Source organism: Thamnophis sirtalis, unplaced genomic scaffold, assembly GCF_051295495.1.
Source record: "Thamnophis sirtalis isolate CommonGarterSnake01/CBP01778 unplaced genomic scaffold, rThaSir2_p1.2 scaffold_11, whole genome shotgun sequence".
Classification (NCBI taxonomy): Eukaryota; Metazoa; Chordata; class Lepidosauria; order Squamata; family Natricidae; genus Thamnophis; species Thamnophis sirtalis.
In genome coordinates this window covers 11061556-11082250 of record NW_028261391.1, presented here as the reverse complement: position 1 = coordinate 11082250, position 20695 = coordinate 11061556, and the positions used below count along the sequence as shown (strand labels likewise).

Below are 20695 nucleotides of genomic sequence, written 5' to 3'. Positions count from 1 at the left end.
AGTTGTGATCGTTAAGTTGATGACTACCTGTACGTTATGCAGCAGTTACTTGTTACAAACACATAACAGAAGTCCATCATTCCCGTTGTCTAAAGATAGCTGTTTCCCCCATATGAAAAATCCAACCATGACAGAATGTTCTTGAATGAGGAGATATGCCACTTTTGGATGAAGCTAAATAAAAAAAATGCTAGAGAATTACTGAAAGTCTGGCGCTTGATCAAATCAGCCATCAACAGGCACATAGAACTAAACCACATATACATACAAAATCATTCATTCATACACACTGGTTAGAATGCAGTACTGCAGGCTACTTCTGCCTGCCTGCCTGCAATTTGGCAGTTTGAATTTCACCAGGCTCAAAGTTGACTCAGCCTTCCATCCTTCTGGGATCAATAAAATGAGGAGCCAGATTGTTGGGGACAATATGCTGACTCTACACATCTTACGGATGTAAAGCACTGTGAAGCGGCATATAAGTCTAAATTCTATTGCTATTTTACCACACTCGTGAGGCAACAGATGGAGTACTACATACAGTTCGGGTCACCATGAAAAAAAATGCTGAAGCTCTAGAAACTATAGAAAAGAAAAAGATGATAAAGGATCCAGAGGTTAAATCTATGATGAACTGTTGAGGGAGCTAGATATGTCTAGGCCAGGGGTGTCCAAACTTGGGAACTTTAAGACTTGTGGACTTCAACTCCCAGCATAGCTGGCTGGGGAATTCTGGGAGTTGAAGTCCACAAGTCTTAAAAGTTCCCAAGTTTGGACACCCCTGGTCTAGCCTATCAAAAAGAATTCGGATGAGATATGATGACTGTCTTCCAGTACTTTTAGGGGATGTTACAAAGAGAGGACTGACTCCCCAAACAACCAGGGAGCAGGACAAGAAGTAATGGGTGGGTGCTTTTCAAAGAGAGATCTAACTTGGAAGTAAGGAGAGATTTTCAGACTGAGAACAATTAATGGAATAATGGAGGTTTTAAAAATCAGACTGGACAGCCATTTAATTAGGATAGCATAAGGTCTCCTCCCTTGCACGGGGGTTGAACTAGAAGATCTTTGAGATCCCTTTCAGCCCTATTATTTTATGTTCTATAATACCATTCAAAAGAGAAATGTTTTGAAAGAAAAACTAGAAAGTCTAGCTTCCTCTTGAAAAAGCTTATTTGACCTGGATGACTGAGAATTTTCATAGACATTCAAAAAAGGGATAATCCAAAAGCTAACATACCACAATAACTCCTAACCAGCCACTAAAGCCCAGATAAGCAATGAGCAATAACCCAATCAAGGAATTACCAACTGGGTAAACAATCTAGCCTAATCTAGGAATTGAAGGGTGGCCCCATAATATCAGTTTGGAAGTGGTTGGTTTGATAGAGAAGTCTTTGTTATTCCTGGAAAGCGTGGAAAATTATAGCCTCTCTTAACTAGAAAGCACATCTGGTTTGGTAGGGAGGAAATGCAGCTTGGCTCCCTGTGGGGATTTTGCAATCTTTATCTTTTGTGACCTCAGATAGAGGTGTGTGAAGAAATCTCTTAATGAAATGAGGAACTTCTAATATCTTGAGATTCCCCCTCACATCCCCAGTTTTATTTAGATTGTTGATATTTGCCAATTTCCCTATCTAAAGATAGGCTTTATCAGTTTCAGCCTTGGAGGCTTAGGAGTTCTTTTGTCCTATTGCCTGGAATTCATTTGGAGGTCAGGGCTACCTGTAGCCTCTAGACACCTCCACATCCTGAGGTCATTAGCAGATCAATGAGCCAACAGATTTAGCAACTCCATGAGCCTTCTAACCAACAACTACCTCTCCTGTGTCTGAGTTTTCCGTACAGATTTTAAATAAATGAAACCTCATTTAACAAATTACAAGCTTCATCAAGGATGTGCCAATTTACAAGAAGCCTAAAGCTACATATAAAAAAAGCCAGTAAACATTAATATGTAAGCAGGACACCCAAGAGAGAAAATGGCAGGAAAGATAAGACTTCATAAAGGAGAGAAAGCAACACTAAAAAGCTAATATCAATCTAAAACTTTGGAGTCTATTTTCTTTATCCAAATTACCTTACTGATTCTATTTTCCAAAAGATTTGGAAGAAAAGTACTATCTCAGACCCATTCAGGAAATAAGCTGTTTTGGTCTTTGTTGCTGTTTTCAGTCTATATGAGAGAGAAGAAAAAACCCTAAGAAATCCTGGCTTCTTTTCTTCGACTAAATTTAATAGTGTATTTCATGGAAAAAGAGAAGTGCATTTATGGAGCTAAGGAATAGCTTCTATGTTAAACTACTACACGCTTTATACCAGTGTTTCTCAACCTTGTCAACTTGAAGATGTCTGGACTTCAACTCCCAGAATTCTCCAGCCAGCGAATGCTGGCTGGAGAATTCTGGGAGTTGAAGTCCAGACATCTTCAAGTTGACAAGGTTGAGAAACACTGCTTTATACAGCAATGTCTCTCAATCTGGGCACGTGACATTGGGCTGGCTGAGGAATTCTGGGAGTTGAAGTCCACCCATCTTATAGCTGTTGGAAACTTCGCCTTACAGATGCCAAGTTGCAGAAATGGCAAAATTGGCTTGTTTGATTAAGAAAGTATAATTATTTATATAAAAGACTAAAAGCCCTTTCTGGACATTTTTCTGAAAATGGACAAAAATGAACTGGTGATTCCGGGATTTATTGATTAAAAGTTTGTCTATGGGAAGAAGAGAATCAGGATTGTAATATTGGAAGACAATATTATATAGGCAATTGCTATGTTTGTAACTGCCACAAAGATTGAAAATCACTTCTTTAGGTATCTTAGTTTTCTTTCCTTTTTCTCATCTTTCTCTTTTTCTTTCATCCTTTTACATTTTCTTTCTTTTTCTGCTTTTTTTTTTACCGGTATCTTTCTATAGTTTTTTTTTAAAATCTACATAAAATCTTCTTTAAATAAAAGTTTTTTTTAAAAAAGAGAGAAAGATAACACTGCTTTACATAAACCCTTAATTGGACTCAACTACCACTCCAATATCTATCTCCGTGGACAGTCAGGTTGGAGAACTGTCCTTTGCCCCGCATAGCCAGCAGTCACACGGCAACCTGAAATAGATGGCAGTTCCATTTACCCCGGCCTCTTAAGATAAACCTATGCTATCTGGCTGCAAAAATCCAGACGGGCACGAAACGGTACCCTAAAAAAAATATTTAAAACTCTGTTTACTGCCACCTGGTACGGGTCCGGATTTTGAAGGAGCAGAGAAAGGGGGACGGGGAATGAAGAGGAAGAGAGTTTGGATCCCTACTACACTTCAGGCTGTCGTACGAAGAAGGCGAGGGAGACCGCGAGATAGCACTCCGAAGCGTCCTGCGCATGCTCCGGGGGGCGCGGGGCGGGAGGAAACCCCGGCGCGTAAGTACCGGGAGTAAAGATGAGGCAAAAAGCACAGCCGGCGTGGGAAGAGGAGCCGGAAGTGGCCGCCGTTTCCTCGTGATTGGGCGAGAGCGGGAGGCGGGGCAAAGCCGCCTCTGAGGTTCTGAAGCGGGGGGCGCGAGCCCCGCGCGTCCTGCCAAAGACCCTCGCGCGTCCCGCCAGGTAAAGGGGGGGATAGTTAATTAGCCCCTTCCTCTTAATTAGTGAGGCGGAGGGGGGTCATTGGTGGAACCTAGCGCGGGCGTGGCGGGGGGGGGGCTTCGTTTTGGCAGCCTTTCTCCCCCCCTCCACCTCGTGCTTCTCCCCCAGGTGCGTTGGACTACAGTGCCCAGCGGGTTGGGCGTCCGGGAGTTGTAGTCCCAGTCTCTGGAGCGGGGGTGTCAGCCCGAACTTTCCCTCGCTTCCTCGTTTCCCACCTTTCCTGGGCAGCCCCAAGCCTGAAATTCCAGGGGGAAGAGGTCGAGGTATTTGCAGTCACTAATATATTTCTTTTTTAAAAAAAATCTGATCAGTTTGGGGTGGGGGAGGGAGTTTAGGGGGCAGCTGTTTTTTATTGGGGGGGGTCGTTTCCAAAAGAAAGGGGGACAGCTGATGTTGCGGGGTTCAATCTAAAAGGCTTCTGTTGTTTTTGGTTGTGTTTTTTTGTTGCACACCTTTTATTGCTGAGGGCTAAGCAGTGAAAAGTTTTCTGGTCATTCTGAAGTTTACAACTCTTGAGAAAAGGGTGGTTGTTGTTGTTGTTGTTGTTTTTGCCAAGGCTTAATGCCCTTAAAGCTTTGACCAAAAGTCTCTTTGCAAAAAAGCTGGCCCTGGATACCCCCACGCCATCTCACCCATCCTTGGCTTGAAACTTGACTTTGGGAGGATGTTGCCTTGGGGAGAGGAAAGCAGCCTGGTGAGCTGACGGCCATAAAACCAGAAACCCAGTCTTGCTTTTAAGGAGCAACAGATGGAAACTTCTGGATGGGAGAGAAGACCAGACAGATCAGTTAAAAAATTGCAGACCAAAGATTATGCTCTTACATTTTTTGAACTTCCAGAGGGATATCTCAATAGTTTGCTAGCTCCTCATCTTTATTTTCATCTATTTGCTGCAATTCAGTTCAGTTCAGTTCACTTTATTTGTATGCCACCCTTTTCCCTGCGGGGGACTCAGGGCGGCTCACAGTTCAAAAGGGGTGGAGGAAGGACAAACAATTTACAACATAAAAACATTACATCATTTAAGAACTCAACAGTCATACAATTCGAGTAGGGGTTAGAATCTTTAATCCCAGGCCAGCCGGGATAGCCAGATTTTAAGTGCGGCGCGGAAGGTCTGGAGGGTGGTGAGGGTCCGGATCTCCACGGGGAGTTCGTTCCAGAGGGTCAGAGCAGCCACCGAGAAGGCTCTCCTCCGAGTAGTTGCCAGTCTACACTGGCTGGCTGATGGAATTCGGAGGAGGCCTAATCTATGCGATCTTATCGGTCTAGTGGAGGTGATTGGCAGTAGGCGGTCTCTCAAGTCAAATTGAAAGATAAGGTCAATCAAACTCTTCAGCTCATTGTCTCCTTAATGCTCATTGACCCCCAAACATTTATTATAAGACAATAATTTAATCACTACTTCTTTAATGTACTACTAATAATAATAAATAGTCCCCTGGGGCCAATATTGGCACTTTGGAGAACCCAGCATAGACATTAGATCTATACAAGAATATAGTTGTAAGAGAAGTAGATCTGAGCTTCCTAGCAACCTTCTGTAAAGTAATATGCTCTGTATGTGTTGCATAAGTTATCTTTTTTTGTCAAAGTCCAGCTGGGAGTAGTTTTGACCATTGGACTGCATTCCATATGGGTTTAATTTTGGTTTGTGCTTTGCACATATCACAGCACACTAGTGTTAGGAATTAATGTGTGAGACGTGGCCTCTGCTGCCTCTGCTCTGATTAATATTTTAAGCTGTTCCTTGCTATTGCATACTCCTTTGTTTCTGTTTTAGGCTGTATGGAAATGAAAGTTTCGTTTCCTCGAATGAGATATCTTAATTTGGGCAGCATCAATAGCATTTGTGCACTATTTGTTAATTTGATACTAATATATTTTCAAATAACACGGGTTGGTTAGCCACTGTTGCAACACGATCCATTTCCGGGAAAACAGATTCCATGTACAGCATTAAATTGGCGGTGCTAGTAGGCAGGGCGCATACACTCTGAGTATCTAGGTCAGTGTGGCACTAGGAAAATAAGACTCTAAAGCTTTTTAGCCCTGCTGCATTTTCCTGGTTTCATCCTGGACTGAAAAAGCTAGTCAGTTTCAACCACTGTTTGACAGTTTTAAGCAATAAGGTGTTTTAAAAAGAGGGTTCCAAATCTCAGCTACTTTGCATTTCATTCCCCCCTCAAATATTGATAATATATGCAGAAGGAAAACTCCATTGCTAAGGTGAAAAAATTAGCTGTTGGGTTTATGAAACAAAAAAGATAAATATGAGTAACTGCTTGGTCTTCTAACTATATATCTGTCTTGAATTAAAAGCTGAATCTAGGTTGGTTGAAGTGGATGTCTGGTTTTACACTGACTTTTAATATATTTTACAGTTATGAATTAATTTATGTATCTCACCTTGCCCCACCTCTCCGAGGTATGGCAATTATCCACAATAAAATGAATGCACGAAATGCCACAAAATATATATTTAGTCTGAGAGAATTTTATGGAGAGATTACATAGCAAAATTGATTGTCTGTCTGTCTGTCTGTCTGTCTATCATCTATCTATCTATCTATCTATCTATCTATCTATCTATCTATCTATCTATCTATCTATCTATCTACGGTTATCTGTCTGTCTGTCTGTCTGTCTGTCTTTCTGTCTATCTATCTATCTATCTATCTATCTATCTATCTATCTATCTATCTATCTATCTATCTATGGTATCCTATCTATCCATCCATCCATCCATCCATCCATCCATCCATCCATCTACAGTATCTATACATACATACATCATCTATCTATCTACGGTATCTATCTACGGTATCCATCCATCTATCTATCTATCTATCTATCTATCTATCTATCTATCTATCTATCTATCTATCTATCTATCTATCTATCTATCATCTATCTAGGTATCTATCTAGGTATCTATCTAGTTATCTATCTATGTAGGCATCCTATCTATCTATCTATCTATCTATCTATCTATCTATCTATCTATCTATCTATCTATCTATCTATCTATGGTATCCTATCTATCCATCCATCCATCCATCCATCCATCTACAGTATCTATACATACATACATCATCTATCTATCTACGGTATCTATCTACGGTATCCATCCATCCATCTATCTATCTATCTATCTATCTATCTATCTATCTATCTATCTATCTATCTATCTATCTATCATCTATCTAGGTATCTATCTAGGTATCTATCTAGTTATCTATCTATGTAGGCATCCTATCTATCTATCTATCTATCTATCTATCTATCTATCTATCTATCTATCTATCTATCTATCTATCTATTATCTATCTATCTATCTATCCATACATTCATACATCCATACATCCATACATCCATACATTTCCCACAATCAAGGAAACACACTAATGGAGTTCACCAAAATGGTGTCAGTTTCAACTGTCCCTGACTTCTCATATTTGCTTTGATCGGGGGTGGATACATTTGTCAGTCTATCTAGAATTCCATCTCCCTTTGGACAGGTAGTTAACCAGCCATGTTTCTTCCCAGGTCATCATGGAGTTAAAACTCTGTTTATGACCATGGAAGACATTTTCTGGGTGGGATTTATTTATTTCATGTCTGACCTTTATTATTTATATAAATAACTCCAGTGGGTGAATATAATGTTCCTTCTTCCTCCTATTTTCCCAACAACAAACCTGTAAGGTGGGTTAGGCTGAGGGGAAATGACTGACCCAAAGTCATCCAGCCAGTTTTTAATGCCAAAGGCAGAACTAGAACTCACTGTCTCTTGGTGATTGGTCGGAAGTCATCCACCAGCTTCCATGCCGAAGGCAGAACTAGAACTTACACTCTCCTGGTTTCCAGCTGAATACCTGATTGTTCACTTCAATATCATTTCAGTTCCATCATGGCGGACTCTAATACCTCTCCACTCAAACACTTTGTGTTGGCCAAGAAGACAATTACTGCCATTTTTGAAGAACTGCTGAATTTTGTTACTGAAGGAGCAAACTTTGTTGAAGGTTGGTTTTAAGTCCAGATGGAGAAGGAATGCATATTTGGGGGAGAGTAAGGGTTGGGGGGGGGAGGGCAGCTGCACTGGCCCATGTACGGGAAGATAGGGAGCAGCTGCATGAACCTCGCAAAAGCTTAAATGATTCAAAGAGAAATGTTTCACGCTTTGGAATATTCCTGTGGTGTCCCTTTGGAAGGTGTTTGTTTCATCACTCTTTTAACAGTCGTTAAAATTCACAAATGTTTTATTGTCCACAAGCCGAATATCAGATTCCTTACATTTTGGTCAGCCAATAAATTGCTGGCAGGTTTTCTGTTTCTTATAATAACTCTATAAAGAAAGAAATAGCCAAAAATTGGTGCCTCCACACACTATAACCGGAAAAAGGCCTCAAGCTAATTGTATCTTACTAATGTTGGTGCATGGGACGCAGTGGCTAAGATGCTGAGCTTGTTGATTGAAAGGTCGGCAGTTTGGCGGTTCGTATCCCTAGCTCCGCGTAACAAAGTAAGCTCCCGTTACTTGTCCCAGCTTCTGCCAACCTAGCAGTTCGAAAGCACGTAAAAAATGGAAGTAGAAAAATAGGGACCACTTTGGTGGGAAGGTAACAGCGTTCCGTGCGCCTTCGGCGTTTGGTCATGCCGACCACATGAGCATGGAGACGTCTTCGGACAGCGCTGGCTCTTCAGCTTTGAAACAGAGATGAGCACCGCCCCTTAAAGTCAGGACTACGATTAGCACACATGTGCGAGGGGAACCTTTACCTTTAATGTTGGTGCTTTGATCTTTGTCCACCTATTATCTCTTGAATCATTGTTTTAGTTCTGAAAATTGGCCTGAAAATGACACATGGACTCAGCTTCATTTGATTGATTAACTGCTCTAATGTCACAGAAGTATTAAAAAGATTTAGGTTATGAAACTAAGTGGCAGAGAGGGGGTTTGAGAATGGATTCATATTAATACAATACAATAGCAGAGTTGGAAGGGACCTTGGAGGTCTTCTAGTCCAACCCCCTGCCTAGGCAGGAAACCCTATACCGTTCCAGACAAATGGCTATCCAACATCATCTTAGACTTCCAGTGTTGGGGCATTCACAACTTCTGGTGGCAAGTTCTTCCACTGATTAATTGTTCTAACTGTCAGGAAGTTTCTCCTCAGTTCCAAGTTGCTTCTCTCCTTGATTAGTTTCCACCCATTGCTTCTTTTTCTACTCTCAGGTGGCTTGGAGAATAGTTTGACTTCCTCTTCTTTGTGGCAACCCTGAGATATTGGAACACTGCTATCATGTCTCCCGTAGTCCTTCTTTTCATTAAACTAGACATACCCAGTTCCTGCAACCGTTCTTCATGTTTTAGTCTCCAGTCCCCTAATCATCTTTGTTGCTCTTCTCTGCACTCTTTCTAGAGTCTCCACATCTTTTTTACATCGTGGCGACCAAAACTGAATGCAGTATTCCAAGTGTAGCCTTACCAAGGCATTATAAAGTAGTATTAACACTCCACGTGATCTTGATTCTATCCCTCTGTTTATGCAGCCAGAAATGTGTTGGCTTTTTTGGCAGCTGCTGCACACTGCTGGCTCATATTTAAATGGTTGTCCACTAGGACTCCAAGATCCCTTTCAGAGTTACTACTATTGAGCAAGGTACCACCTATACTGTACCTGTGCATTTTCGTTTTTCTTGCCTAAATGTAGAACCTTACTCTTTTCACCATTGAATTTCATTTTCTTAGTTAGTGCCCAATGTTCAAGTTTGTCAAGATCCTTCTGTATCTTAAGCCTGTCTTCTGGAGTGTTGGCTATTCCTGCCAGGTTGGTGTCATCTGCAAATTTGATGAGTTCCCCATTTATTCCCTCATCCAAATCATTGATGAAGATGTTGAAGAGTACTGGGCCTTAAACAGAGCCTTGGGGTACTCTACTGCATATTTCCCTCCATGTAGATGCAGTTCCATTGAGGACTACACGTTGAGTGCAGTTGGTCAGCCAGTTACGAATCCATCTGGCGGTGATGCTGTCCAACCCACATTCTTCTACTTTATCTAGTAGTAGGTTATGGTCTACCTTATCAAATGCTTACTTGAAGTCCAAGTAAACTATATCGATGGCATTCTGTGGCTCCTAAACAGCATTTAATAGCTGTAGTGCTTCATCAGAGAATTTCGATTTTAGTGACACCAATTAAATTAAATATTAGGAGCTTCTTAAAAATTGACAAGACAATAATAATTCAGAATTGAAAACATCTGACTAACTGTGTGACACATAATACTTTATTGATGAACTGTTAGGCCATATCAGAATATAAAATACAAAATATAGAACAATAAGGATAGTTGTTAGAAAGGAGCATAAAAGACATAAGTAAAAGAAAATGCAAATCATATTTCTGTGTCATCTCTACATTTTACCCAAATGATACCCTAGGCCATTTTTACGTAGAGCAACAATTCATTTTTTCAGATCCTCAGAAAGTTCATTGCCATGTGGTGCCATGTTGAACTTCCAGTGACCAGTAGGGGAGAATGGGAGTGATAACACCAAATTTAACACACCTGCTCCCCCCCTTCACACCTGAGACCTTGTAACACTAATGAATCACATGACACCAGGGTGGGAAAACAGCTACTAGGACATTATCATTTAGGGGTGTACTCACTTTTGTTGCCAGCAGACATTAATGGCTGTGTCAGGGGTGGGTTTCAACCGGTTCGCACCGGTCCCTGCGATCCGGTTGGTCGCCGAACCCGGAAGTAAGTAACTTCCGGGAATGGCGAAGCCCCCCCCCCCCCGCGCCTGCGCGCGCCTGCACACCCGCGCCCGCTTCTTACCCGGTTTTTACGAATTCTGCGCTTCCACGCATGCGCAGAACGCATACAGCGCCTGCGCGATCCTCCAGGAGCAGCTGGAGCATTGTGTAGACGCTAGTACGCATGCGCGCGCCATGTGCGTGCGCGAGGACGCCGCGTGCGTGCGTGAGGACGCCGCACACGTGCGCGAGGACACCGCCGGCCTCGTTCCAACCGAACCGGTTGGAACGGGGTGAGAAACCCACCCCTGGGCTGTGTGCTGCATTATTTTGAGAGGACAGCACGTTTACACTGTTTTACAAGCTGTATACTCACTACTTTACATTGTAGCCAAGTGTCATTTCTTCAGTGTTGTCACATGAAAAGATATACTTAAATATTTACAAAATGTGAGAGGGGTGCACTCACTTCTGTGATATACTATATGCTGTGTCCGCTACTTGGCTCAGACAAAATGAGAAAAAGAGCCAGAGCAAGTTCCCACTTTGCCTGTTCAAAACTTAAGTTTAGAGAAATGTTTGACACTCCATTCTCCTCAGCCTGGCAGGTCCTGGCCCATAGTCAGGGGTGGGTTTCAACCGGTTCGCGGCGGTCCCTGCGAACCGGTTGGTCGGCGAACCCGGAAGTAAGTAACTTCCGGGAACGGCGAAGGGCCCACCCGCCCGCCCGCGGTGCTTACCCGGTTTTGACGAGTTCTGTGCTTCCACGCATGCACAGGACGCATACAGCGGCTGCACGATCCTCCAGGGGCAGCTGGAGCATCGCACAGACGCTAGTACGCATGCGTGCACGAGGACGCCGCCGGCCCCGTTCCAACCGAACCGGTTGGAACGGGGCGAGAAACCCACCCCTGCCCATAGTCCTTTGAAAACTCATAGTATTGGCACAAGGCAGCTTTTTGAGAAAATGTTTTCCCTTAATATTGCATGGATTTAGTAAAATTGCATGGAAAAAGTACTGTAGTACTGCGGTAGCTTTCTATAACTCTTGTTTTTCTCTCCGATGACAGAAACCCACAGAAACCCACAGCTTGAATCCATAGCTACCATGGACGAACTTAAAAAAATACAGGCCTATAAAAACAAGCTGGCCGTAATTGGTGAAGTATTAGCACGACGGCATATGAAAGTAGCTTTTTTTGGCAGGTAAGGAGTTGCCGTTTGTGGGAATAAATGGGTGAGGTTCTTCTCTTGGGAAATACGTTTTATATTATTTCAAACACATTACCTGAGAAGTCATTAAAACCATACTTCACGGGGAAGTTAAGCTCAGAATTAAGAGTCACCCCAGTGCAGTTCCGTAGCCAATTTTCACTCAATGCTTGTACAATATGATTTCTGAGTAGATTATATCAGTCTCAGGATTTTTTCCTCCCAAAAAGGGCCCCAGGCTTTAGTTGCAGCTGCCATCTTGACTTTTCTGCCTTGCCTGCTCCTGTAGATCCTCTTGCCTCTGGCACAGTGCGTTTGCCATAAAAATAGAATATCTGCAACTTAGCGTTTACAGTGGCTTTGCTATCATTAGAAGTGAAAGCAACTTTGTAGTTCTTGCCCTCAAAGTTGTAAGGTAGATAGCCCTCAACACCTACCTGGGGGAGCCTTACAACCCAGTTTGAAGTACCCCACAAACAATCACATGATGTCCCTCCCCCTGCAGTCCCATGACCACACTTCAGGTGCCCAGCATCATTAGAGGCATCCTGTAGGCAGGGATGGGTTCCGGCAGGCACTACTGCCGGTTCGCTTATGTGCGCGCATGCGCAAAACAATAAACATTGTTCTGGGCATGCACAGAATTAAACAAGATGCCGCTGCCGACGGCACCTCCCAGGTAACCAGTTCGGGGGTGTGGCAGGCAGGCCGCCAAACCACTACCGATTCAGCTGAACCAGTCCGAACCGGTAGGAACCCACCACTGCTTGTAGGTCACTTGACCATATTTTGCTACAGTTTCACAAAAAATCTGCCTTTACTTCCAGCCTGTAATGAATCATTAATTTGCTTACCGACCCCCACAAAAAAGGTCATAAAATCCGTGACCCGTCAAAAGCGCGGACGGCAAAAGCGCGATCGACAAAATCGCGCCTTTGACGTCATCACAGCGCGACGAAAAAGATCGAAAAATTCAAATAAAAATTAATAAAAATTAAATTAAAGCAAGCCGATTCACATAAAGGTAAGGGTTAGGTTTAGGGTTAGGGTTAGGTTAAGGGTTAGGGTTAGCTTTAGAGCGTTAGCGTTAGCATTAGGGTTAGGTTAAGGGTTAGCGTTAGGTTTTTCGTTACTTTAACGGTTAGGTTTAGGGTTAGGTTTAGGGTTAGGTTAAGAGTTAGGTTTAGGATTAGGTTTAGGGTTAGGTTTGGGGGGCTTAGGGTAAGGTTTTCGCTTTATTTTTACATTTTTCGAACTTTTTCGTCGCGCTGTGATGACGTCACAGCGCGCTTTTGTCGAGTGCGATTGTGTCCAACGCGCTTTTGTGGTGGAACCCATAAAATCTCTGATAAAATTTACAACCATCACAACTTATGGCCGTGATGGGCAAAGGCTCCATTTTGATCATAAGGATTACCAGTATGTTAAACTAGGTGTCTGAGCAATTTCCATTTTTACATTAGCAATGTTGCAAAGGTTTCTGTGCCTTTCCTTGCTACTTTTCTCTCCCGTCATTACCCAAACCACAATAAATTAACAAACTGTTGGAAATTGATGGAGTTAGGTATAATGGGAAGAAAGAATAACCTTGAGGAATAAGACGAGAAGCCTCAAATGAAAGAAATCTGAGTCTGGGCAGAAATATAATTTGAGAAAGCATGTCAGGCAGGACCGTCCCTAATTCTCATGCAGATAAATAAAGGAGGGAAGAAGGTCATTCAGCCTTCCAAGATTATGTTACTATAACCTTATGAAATTAGTATTAGCTAATACTAATGAAATAGTTGGTTTCCTAGTCTAGTCTACTTTGAAGAAGTAGCTGTCCCCTGGGTGTATAATTACCATATTTTTTGGAGTACAAGATGCATCTTCCCCCCCCCCCCTAAAAGAGGGTGAAAATTTGGGAGTGTCTTATACAATGAATGTGGCTCCACCCACCCACCCACCGGGCCCAACCTTTTGGCCTCTGACGCCCAGCAATTTACCTCTTTGCAGCAAACGGGGGCTTGCGAAGCTTCAATAGACTATAGCAATCCCTGCATCGGGAGAAACTGAAAGTGAAACTTGCTGTTTGCTCCTCCAGTCAAATTGCTGGGAGGCAGATTTTTTTTCTTGTGCTAATCAGGCTGTTTGCTGCAAGGAGGTAAGCCAACAACTATAAATGCCTATAGAATGTTCAAATTATTAGACTTATTCTTTAAAGACTGCTTTATTATTGTTTTAAGACAACTTAACAAAATGAAGAAGCTTTTTAAAATAAATGCTTGATCTGAAGAGGCCCAGTGCTATTGTTTTAAAAAGTGCTATTCTTTTAAATAGCAGAGAATAACTATACTTCCAGAAAGCACATCAATTTTAACAGCATCTGTACAAGTATGGTCTGAAATACAACACTACAAACTGTATATTGTCTGTACTGTTTGCTGTTTGTTGCAAGGAGGCAAATTGCTGGGAGGCAGAGGCAGATACTCTTCCCTTGTTTTGCTCCTCAAAAGCTAGGTGCGTCTTATACTTTGGAGCGTCTTATACTCCGAAAAATATGGTAATGATACTGATATATAAGATTGTTACAGTGGCCTACAGGTGGAGTTTTTGCCTCACAATCAAGAGGCTGTGAATTTGATCCAAGGTAGAGACAGACATTTCTCTCTCTGGGCACACTGAGAATGTATCTGCTGAACAAAACTCCTCATTGGTGACAGGAATGGCATCCAGCCAGTAAACACTCTGCTAGCTCCATTCAGTTGCCCGGGCTCCACCCCGCAAGGGATTATGGGGCCATTAATGAAGATGGTGAGGATATATGAGATGAAGGCAGCAAATGTACACAGTTTGCTTCAGAATCAAGAGTTTCCAGACTGGCATCTGGAATTATTGCCCAGACAATTCATAATCTTGGCTGCAGTGTTTGATTTAAAATTTCATTTTTTTCCCGTTCTCTTCCTGCTCTGTCGCACAGAACCAGCAGTGGGAAGAGTTCTGTGATCAATGCAATGCTGTGGGACAAAGTGTTGCCAAGTGGCATTGGGCACACCACGAACTGCTTTCTCAGCGTGGAAGGAACTGATGGTGATAAAGCTTACCTGATGACTGAAGGCTCAGACGAAAAGAAGAGCGTCAAGGTGAGTCTTCCTCACGGCTCTTTTGCTGGTAGCCCCTTGAAATAAGGCAGGTCAGGAAACAGGCACCCTGGGAGATAAAAGAAGAACTCTGCAGTATTTTATCAAAACAGTAGTCCTTGATTTAGAGAGGTATGGTGGCCTAGATGTAGAGCTCTCATCTCACAATCTGGAGGCTGTGAGTTCGATCCTAGGTAGAGGGAGATATTTCTCTGGACACAATGAGAATATATCTGCTATGGGGGGGGACGAGGACTCTTCATTGGCGACAGGAAGGGCATCTGGCCAGTAAACACTCTCCTCCATTCAGTTTCCCAAATTCCACCCCGCAAGGGATTATGGGGTCATCAAAAGAGGAAATAGTGGAAATGCAAATCAATACTCAGAACATATTACCATTTATAGTGGACCTGTGAGGAGGCTAACAAATTTTGGAAAAGGTTCAAAAATTGGCTGGAGGCAATAACGGGGGTTAAAATAGAATGGAAACCTGAAGTTTTTTTTATTAGGAATAATGTCTGCGAAATACAAAAAAGAAATCCAGTATTTAATACTACATATAATTACGGCGGCAAGGATTGCCTTTGCCCAGAAATGGAAAAACAAATTAATTCCAAGCGAAGATGAAATAATAAGAAAGGTTATGGTTTGTGCTGAAATGGACCAACTAACTAAAGAAATACAGGGAAAAGAAGAATCAGAATTCTACCAGATATGGGATAAATGGTATAGGTGGATGGAGGAAAGAAACAAGAATCAATGAAGGAATATAACAAAACTCAAAAAATAATAGTTACGAGTAAAATAAGAGGGTTAAGAATGGTGAAATCCGAATGAAATACAATAGAAGGGGAAGTAATATAAGGTGAGCGGTATCGATTGATAATTGCTATTAGAAAGAACAGGAAGCTCCTGTTCGTATTGTATTGTGTAAATGTGGTGTACGTCTAGGTTTTGTGTGTGTGTATTTTACATGTTAATAAAAAAATTAAAAATTTAAAAAAAAAAGAGGAAGTAGTCCTTGACTTGCAACCTTCTGTTTAATGACTGCTCAAAGTTACAACAGCACTGAAAAAAAAGCGCCTTATCGCCATTTTTCACACAACCATTGCAGCTTCCCCACGATCCCCTGATTAAAATGCAGGCGCTCGGCCACTGGCATGTGTTTTATGATGGTGGCAGTGTCACCTTTTGCAACCTTCTGACAAGCAAAATCAATGGGGGAGCCAGATTCCCTTAATAATGGTGTTACTAACTTAGCAACATAAATTTGGGAGCAAAACTCTGGATGCAAGTCAAGGACTATCCGTATCGACTCAAATAACAAAATGTTGAAAAGTTGATGGAGTTTCCTCTCCCGTCTCCTTTATACCAAAAAGCATCAAGACAGGACAATTGAAGATTTCTTTTTCCCCGGCAGAGCTCATCTTTTGCTAACAGCTGTTTCATATCTGCTCCAAGGTCATCTCTGTAATCCTCTCCATGTTTGGTAGAAAAGTCGTTAGTCATAGCTACAAGCAGTTTACTTCCTCTTTTTACAAGCAGAGATTGGTTTCTCACTATCACAGAAAGCTTCTCCATTTTTTTAAAAAGATCAGAGGGTTTGATGTAAAATTGTATTTTCTGTGATAGGAAATAGTGCAGAGCAGTGTTGCCTTAACTAGGCAACTTGTAGAGGTGTGGACTTCAACTCCTAGAATTCTCCAGCCAGCATACTGGTAGTCCTTAACATACAACCATTTGCTTAGTCGCTATCCGAAATTACAGTACCATTGAAAAAAAGTGACCTATAACACTTAACGATCATTGAAGCCTTCCCACAGTTACGTGGTCCAAATTTGGTTGCTTTGGCAACTGGCATGTATTTACGATGGTTGCAGGGTCACATGGTTGCCATTTCCAAACTTCCCAGGGGGCTTCGGACAAGGAAAGTAAATAGCCTGGAGGCCATCTTTTTGCCCTATAAGATGCACTCCCCACCCCCCAAGGTGGGTGGGAATGTCTGTGCGTCTTACAAAGTGAATATTATGGTGCGGGAGGGGGGTTGGTGCCTGTCACCACTGCCACCGGGGAACGCTGGAGCCTTCGCTGCCGAGCAGCTGATCGGAGGTTGGATTGACCTCCCAGAATACCGCCAATCAGCTGTTCTATGCGGCGAGGATTGCCACTGCTGTTCACTGCTGACAAATGGTGGCGGCAATAGGTGGTGGCAGCAAATGGCATTGCCCGGCAGCAGCAATAGCCCTGATGAGCCATGTGCTGGGGCTGCAATAATGTGCTGAAGCTGACCAGGCTGTTTGCTGTTTGCTGCAAGGATGCTAGCCAGATGAATACCAGATGGATGCTTGGTGGCAAAGGCAGATCTTCTTTTTCTTGTTTTCCTCCACTAAAGTTAATCTGCACCTTGAGTGCATCTTATACAGTAGTTTGTTGCTATTTCAGGTAATATTCAAGCGTCTTCAAGTTGTCATGTCACTGACCTTATCCTAACTTGTTCTTCCTTTGCAGACAGTCAATCAGCTCGCTCACGCGCTCCATATGGATAAAGACTTAGAAGCTGGTTGCTTAGTTCATGTCTTTTGGCCTAAAACCAAATGTGCTCTCTTGAGAGACGACTTGGTCTTAGTAGACAGGTATAACAACTCTTTTGGATTCATTCCCAAGGTGTCTTCCTTTGAAACACACACTCCGTCTTGGCTGTAGCTTCCCATTGTTTCATTGTTCAAACCAGTCTCTGAAAAGACTAAGCGATGAAGCCAACTCTAGACTGCAGCTTAATATCCTGGCTTGTTCAGAAACGTTTAATCATAGGATCCAAAAAGAAAAGAAATTGTAATGAATGGGAAGTCTTCTTGACTTGTTTATTGAGACTCTGGAAAGAGTGCAGAGAAGGGCGACAAAGATGATTAAAGGCTTGGAGCGGTGGTGAAATTCAAAAAAAATTCCCTACCAGTTCTGTGGGCCTGGCTTGGTGGTCATGTGACCAGGTAGGCATGGCTTGGTGATCATGTGACCGGGTGGGCATGGCTGCACAACTGACTCACACACAATGTGGAAACAGCTGGACTTCACGCAGAATGGCCCCTGCAACAAGCAGGAACCTCATAGTCAATCAGGCACAGCTGATTGTCGTGCAGCTAATCGTCATAACTTTTAAAAAACTTTTTAGCATTTTTTACTCCTGATTCGGGGCGAACCAACCCGAACCAGTAGCATTTCGCCCCTGACTTGGAGAGAAAAACATATGAAGAATGGTTGCAGGAATTGAGTATGTCTAGTCTAGTAAAAAGGACTAGGGGTGACATGATAGGCAGTCTTCCAATGTTTGAGTGGCTGCCACAGAAAAGAGGGAGTCAACTTATTTTCTAAAGTACTTGAAGGCAAGACAAGAAACAATGAATGGAAACTAACTAAGGAGAGAAGCAGTCTAGAATTAAGGAGAAAGTTTCTGACAATGAGAATAATTAATACAATGGCTTGCCTTCAGAGGTTGTGGGTGCCTCATCACTAGAGGCTTTTAAGAAGAGACTAGATGGCCAATTGCCTGGAATACTTTATGGTCTCCTGCTTGAGCAGGGGTTGGATTAGAAGACCTTCAAAGTACCTTCCAACTCTGAGGATGTTCTATGTACAGCCCAAAACACATTCAGACTTTATCTTACTAAGCTATGATTGCAGATGTTTCTCCATATTTTTCTACCTTTTCAAATTCCATCTATAATTCCCTTCCCTCATTTTGTAGTCCAGGTACTGATGTCACCACAGAGCTGGACACCTGGATTGACAAATTCTGCCTGGATGCCGATGTTTTTGTTTTGGTTGCTAATTCAGAGTCAACCCTCATGAATACAGTAAGTCTTCACCATTTTTTTAAAGTGAACCCTTCATTTCTTTTATTCACATTTCCTCTTCTCAAAGTAGAAAGCATATCTTGTTTTAATAGTCTTAAGAACCCTCTAAGTTTGAGGCAACTGATCCAACAATTCACATACACTATATTGCCAAAAGTATTCGCTCACCCATCCAAATAATCAGAATCAGGTGTTCCAATCACTCCCGTGGCCACAGGTGTATAAAATCAAGTACCTAGGCATGCAGACTGTTTTGACAAACATTGGTGAAAGGATGGGTCGCTCTCAGGAGCTGAGTGAATTCCAGCGTGGAACTGTGATAGGATGCCACCTGTGCAACAAATCCAGTTGTGAAAATTTCCTCACTCCTAAATATTCCACAGTCAACTGTCAGCTGTATTATAAGAACGTGGAAGTGTTTGGGAATGACAGCAACTCAGCCACAAAGTGGTAGGCTATGTAAACTCGTCCAACATCAGTGTGTGACCTCACAAATGCGCTTCTGGAAGAATGGTCAAAATTTCCCATAAACACACTCCTGAACCTCGTGGACAGCCTTCCCAGAAGAGTTGAAGCTGTTATAGCTGCAAAGGGTGGACCGATGTCATATTGAACCCTATGGATTAGGAATGGAATGTCACTTACAGTAAGTTCATATGCGAGGAAAGGCAGGTGAGCGAATACTTTGGGCAATATAGTATAGGTATAAAATATCCCTGTCAAGGATCATTACCTGCCTTTAATTGCATTATTCTACTACACCCGTCACCCTTCTAAGCTAGCATCGTGAATATTCCTGTTAGCTGATATTAAATATGATCCCATAGGAGGGAAATCTTGAATTACCATATTTCTGGAGTGTAAGAGACACTTTTTTCCCCCTAAAAGAGGGTGAAAATTTGGGTGCATCTTATACACCGAATGTAGCTCCGCCCGCCCACTGGCCCCCCACCCTTTGGCCTCTGCATCCCGCAACTTTCCTTATTGCAGCAAACAGCCTGTTTTCAACTTCAGCACAGCCTGTTTAGCACAAGAATAGCAATAGCAGTTAGACTTATATACCGCTTCATATGGCTTTCAGCTCTCTCTCTCAAGCGGTTTACAGAGTCAGCATATTGCCCCCAACAACAATCCGGGTCCTCATTTTACCCACCTCGGAAGGATGGAAGGCTGAGTCAACCCTGAGCCGGTGAGATTTGAACAGCCGAACTGCAGAACTGCAGTCAGCTGAAGTAGCCTGCAGTGCTGCATTTAACCACTGTGCCACCTCGGCTCCCAGCAAAAAAAATGCCTCCCAGCAATTTGCCTCCTAGCAGCAAACAGCCTGCTTCAGTTTCAGCTTCAGCACAGCCTGATTAGCACAAGCAGCTGATAGTCTGTTAATTCCTCCTCCCGACTATCAGCTGTTTCAGGCTGCAGGGATTGCCATTGCCTATTCACAGTACTTTTTCAGCCCTCTCCAAGCGGTTTACAGAGTCAGCATATTTGTCCCCAACAATCTGGGTCCTCATTTTACTGACCTCGGAAAGATGGAAGGCTGAGTCAACCTTGAGCCTGATGAGATTCGATCTGCCAAACTGCAGGCAGCCAGCAGTCAGCAGAAGTAGCTGGCAGTGCTGCACTCTAATCACTGCACCACCATGGCTCAGATAGGAGGGTATAAATTATAGGATACAATTATAGGGTATAACTAAATTAGATGGGAGCTTTTCAGGGACTCCTGTTTTTGCTCTCTGTTTTATCTTTTATAGTTGTTTCTTTTCATTTCTGATTATTTCCAATTTTAAGTTCCTTTGTAAGATTTTACACAGTGGAAAAGCAGCACAGCTGGAAAGTATCATCTTTGCAAAGTAAAACGTCAGATGTTTTGGAAATTTATTGGGACAGAAAGTAAATCGAATGTCAACATGACTGTAATTTCGATTAGCTACCTGCTGCTGAACGATCAATTTGAGTGAAGTTAGGAGATCTTGTTCGTATCTTCTTTGCAATTGGATCCCAGACAGAATTATGACTCTTTGGATCTGCGAGTCAATTACAAACTCAGAAATCTTTATTTTCTGCAGTGAAGTTCAGAAACTCCTCGGTGGCTTGTCTGGGGCTTG

At 42.6% G+C, this 20695-nt stretch overlaps 1 protein-coding gene across 2 annotated transcripts in view; it reads left to right on the top strand.

The window, feature by feature from the left end:
• The first annotated feature begins 3451 nt into the window (after positions 1 to 3451).
• Positions 3452 to 20695, top strand: part of MFN1 (mitofusin 1) — a 35666-nt gene continuing 18422 nt past the window's right edge. The window contains exons 1-7 of one of the 2 annotated variants that reach the window (XM_087725210.1): positions 3502 to 3595; positions 3743 to 3897; positions 7541 to 7662; positions 11479 to 11614; positions 14580 to 14742; positions 17248 to 17372; positions 18482 to 18590. In XM_087725210.1, the coding sequence (XP_087581336.1) occupies positions 7548 to 7662; positions 11479 to 11614; positions 14580 to 14742; positions 17248 to 17372; positions 18482 to 18590 (648 nt within the window). In that variant the 5' untranslated portion in view covers positions 3502 to 3595; positions 3743 to 3897; positions 7541 to 7547. Of the gene's footprint in view, positions 3596 to 3742; positions 3898 to 7540; positions 7663 to 11478; positions 11615 to 14579; positions 14743 to 17247; positions 17373 to 18481; positions 18591 to 20695 lie in introns of both variants that reach the window. The other variant, XM_087725209.1, reaches the window with a different exon arrangement.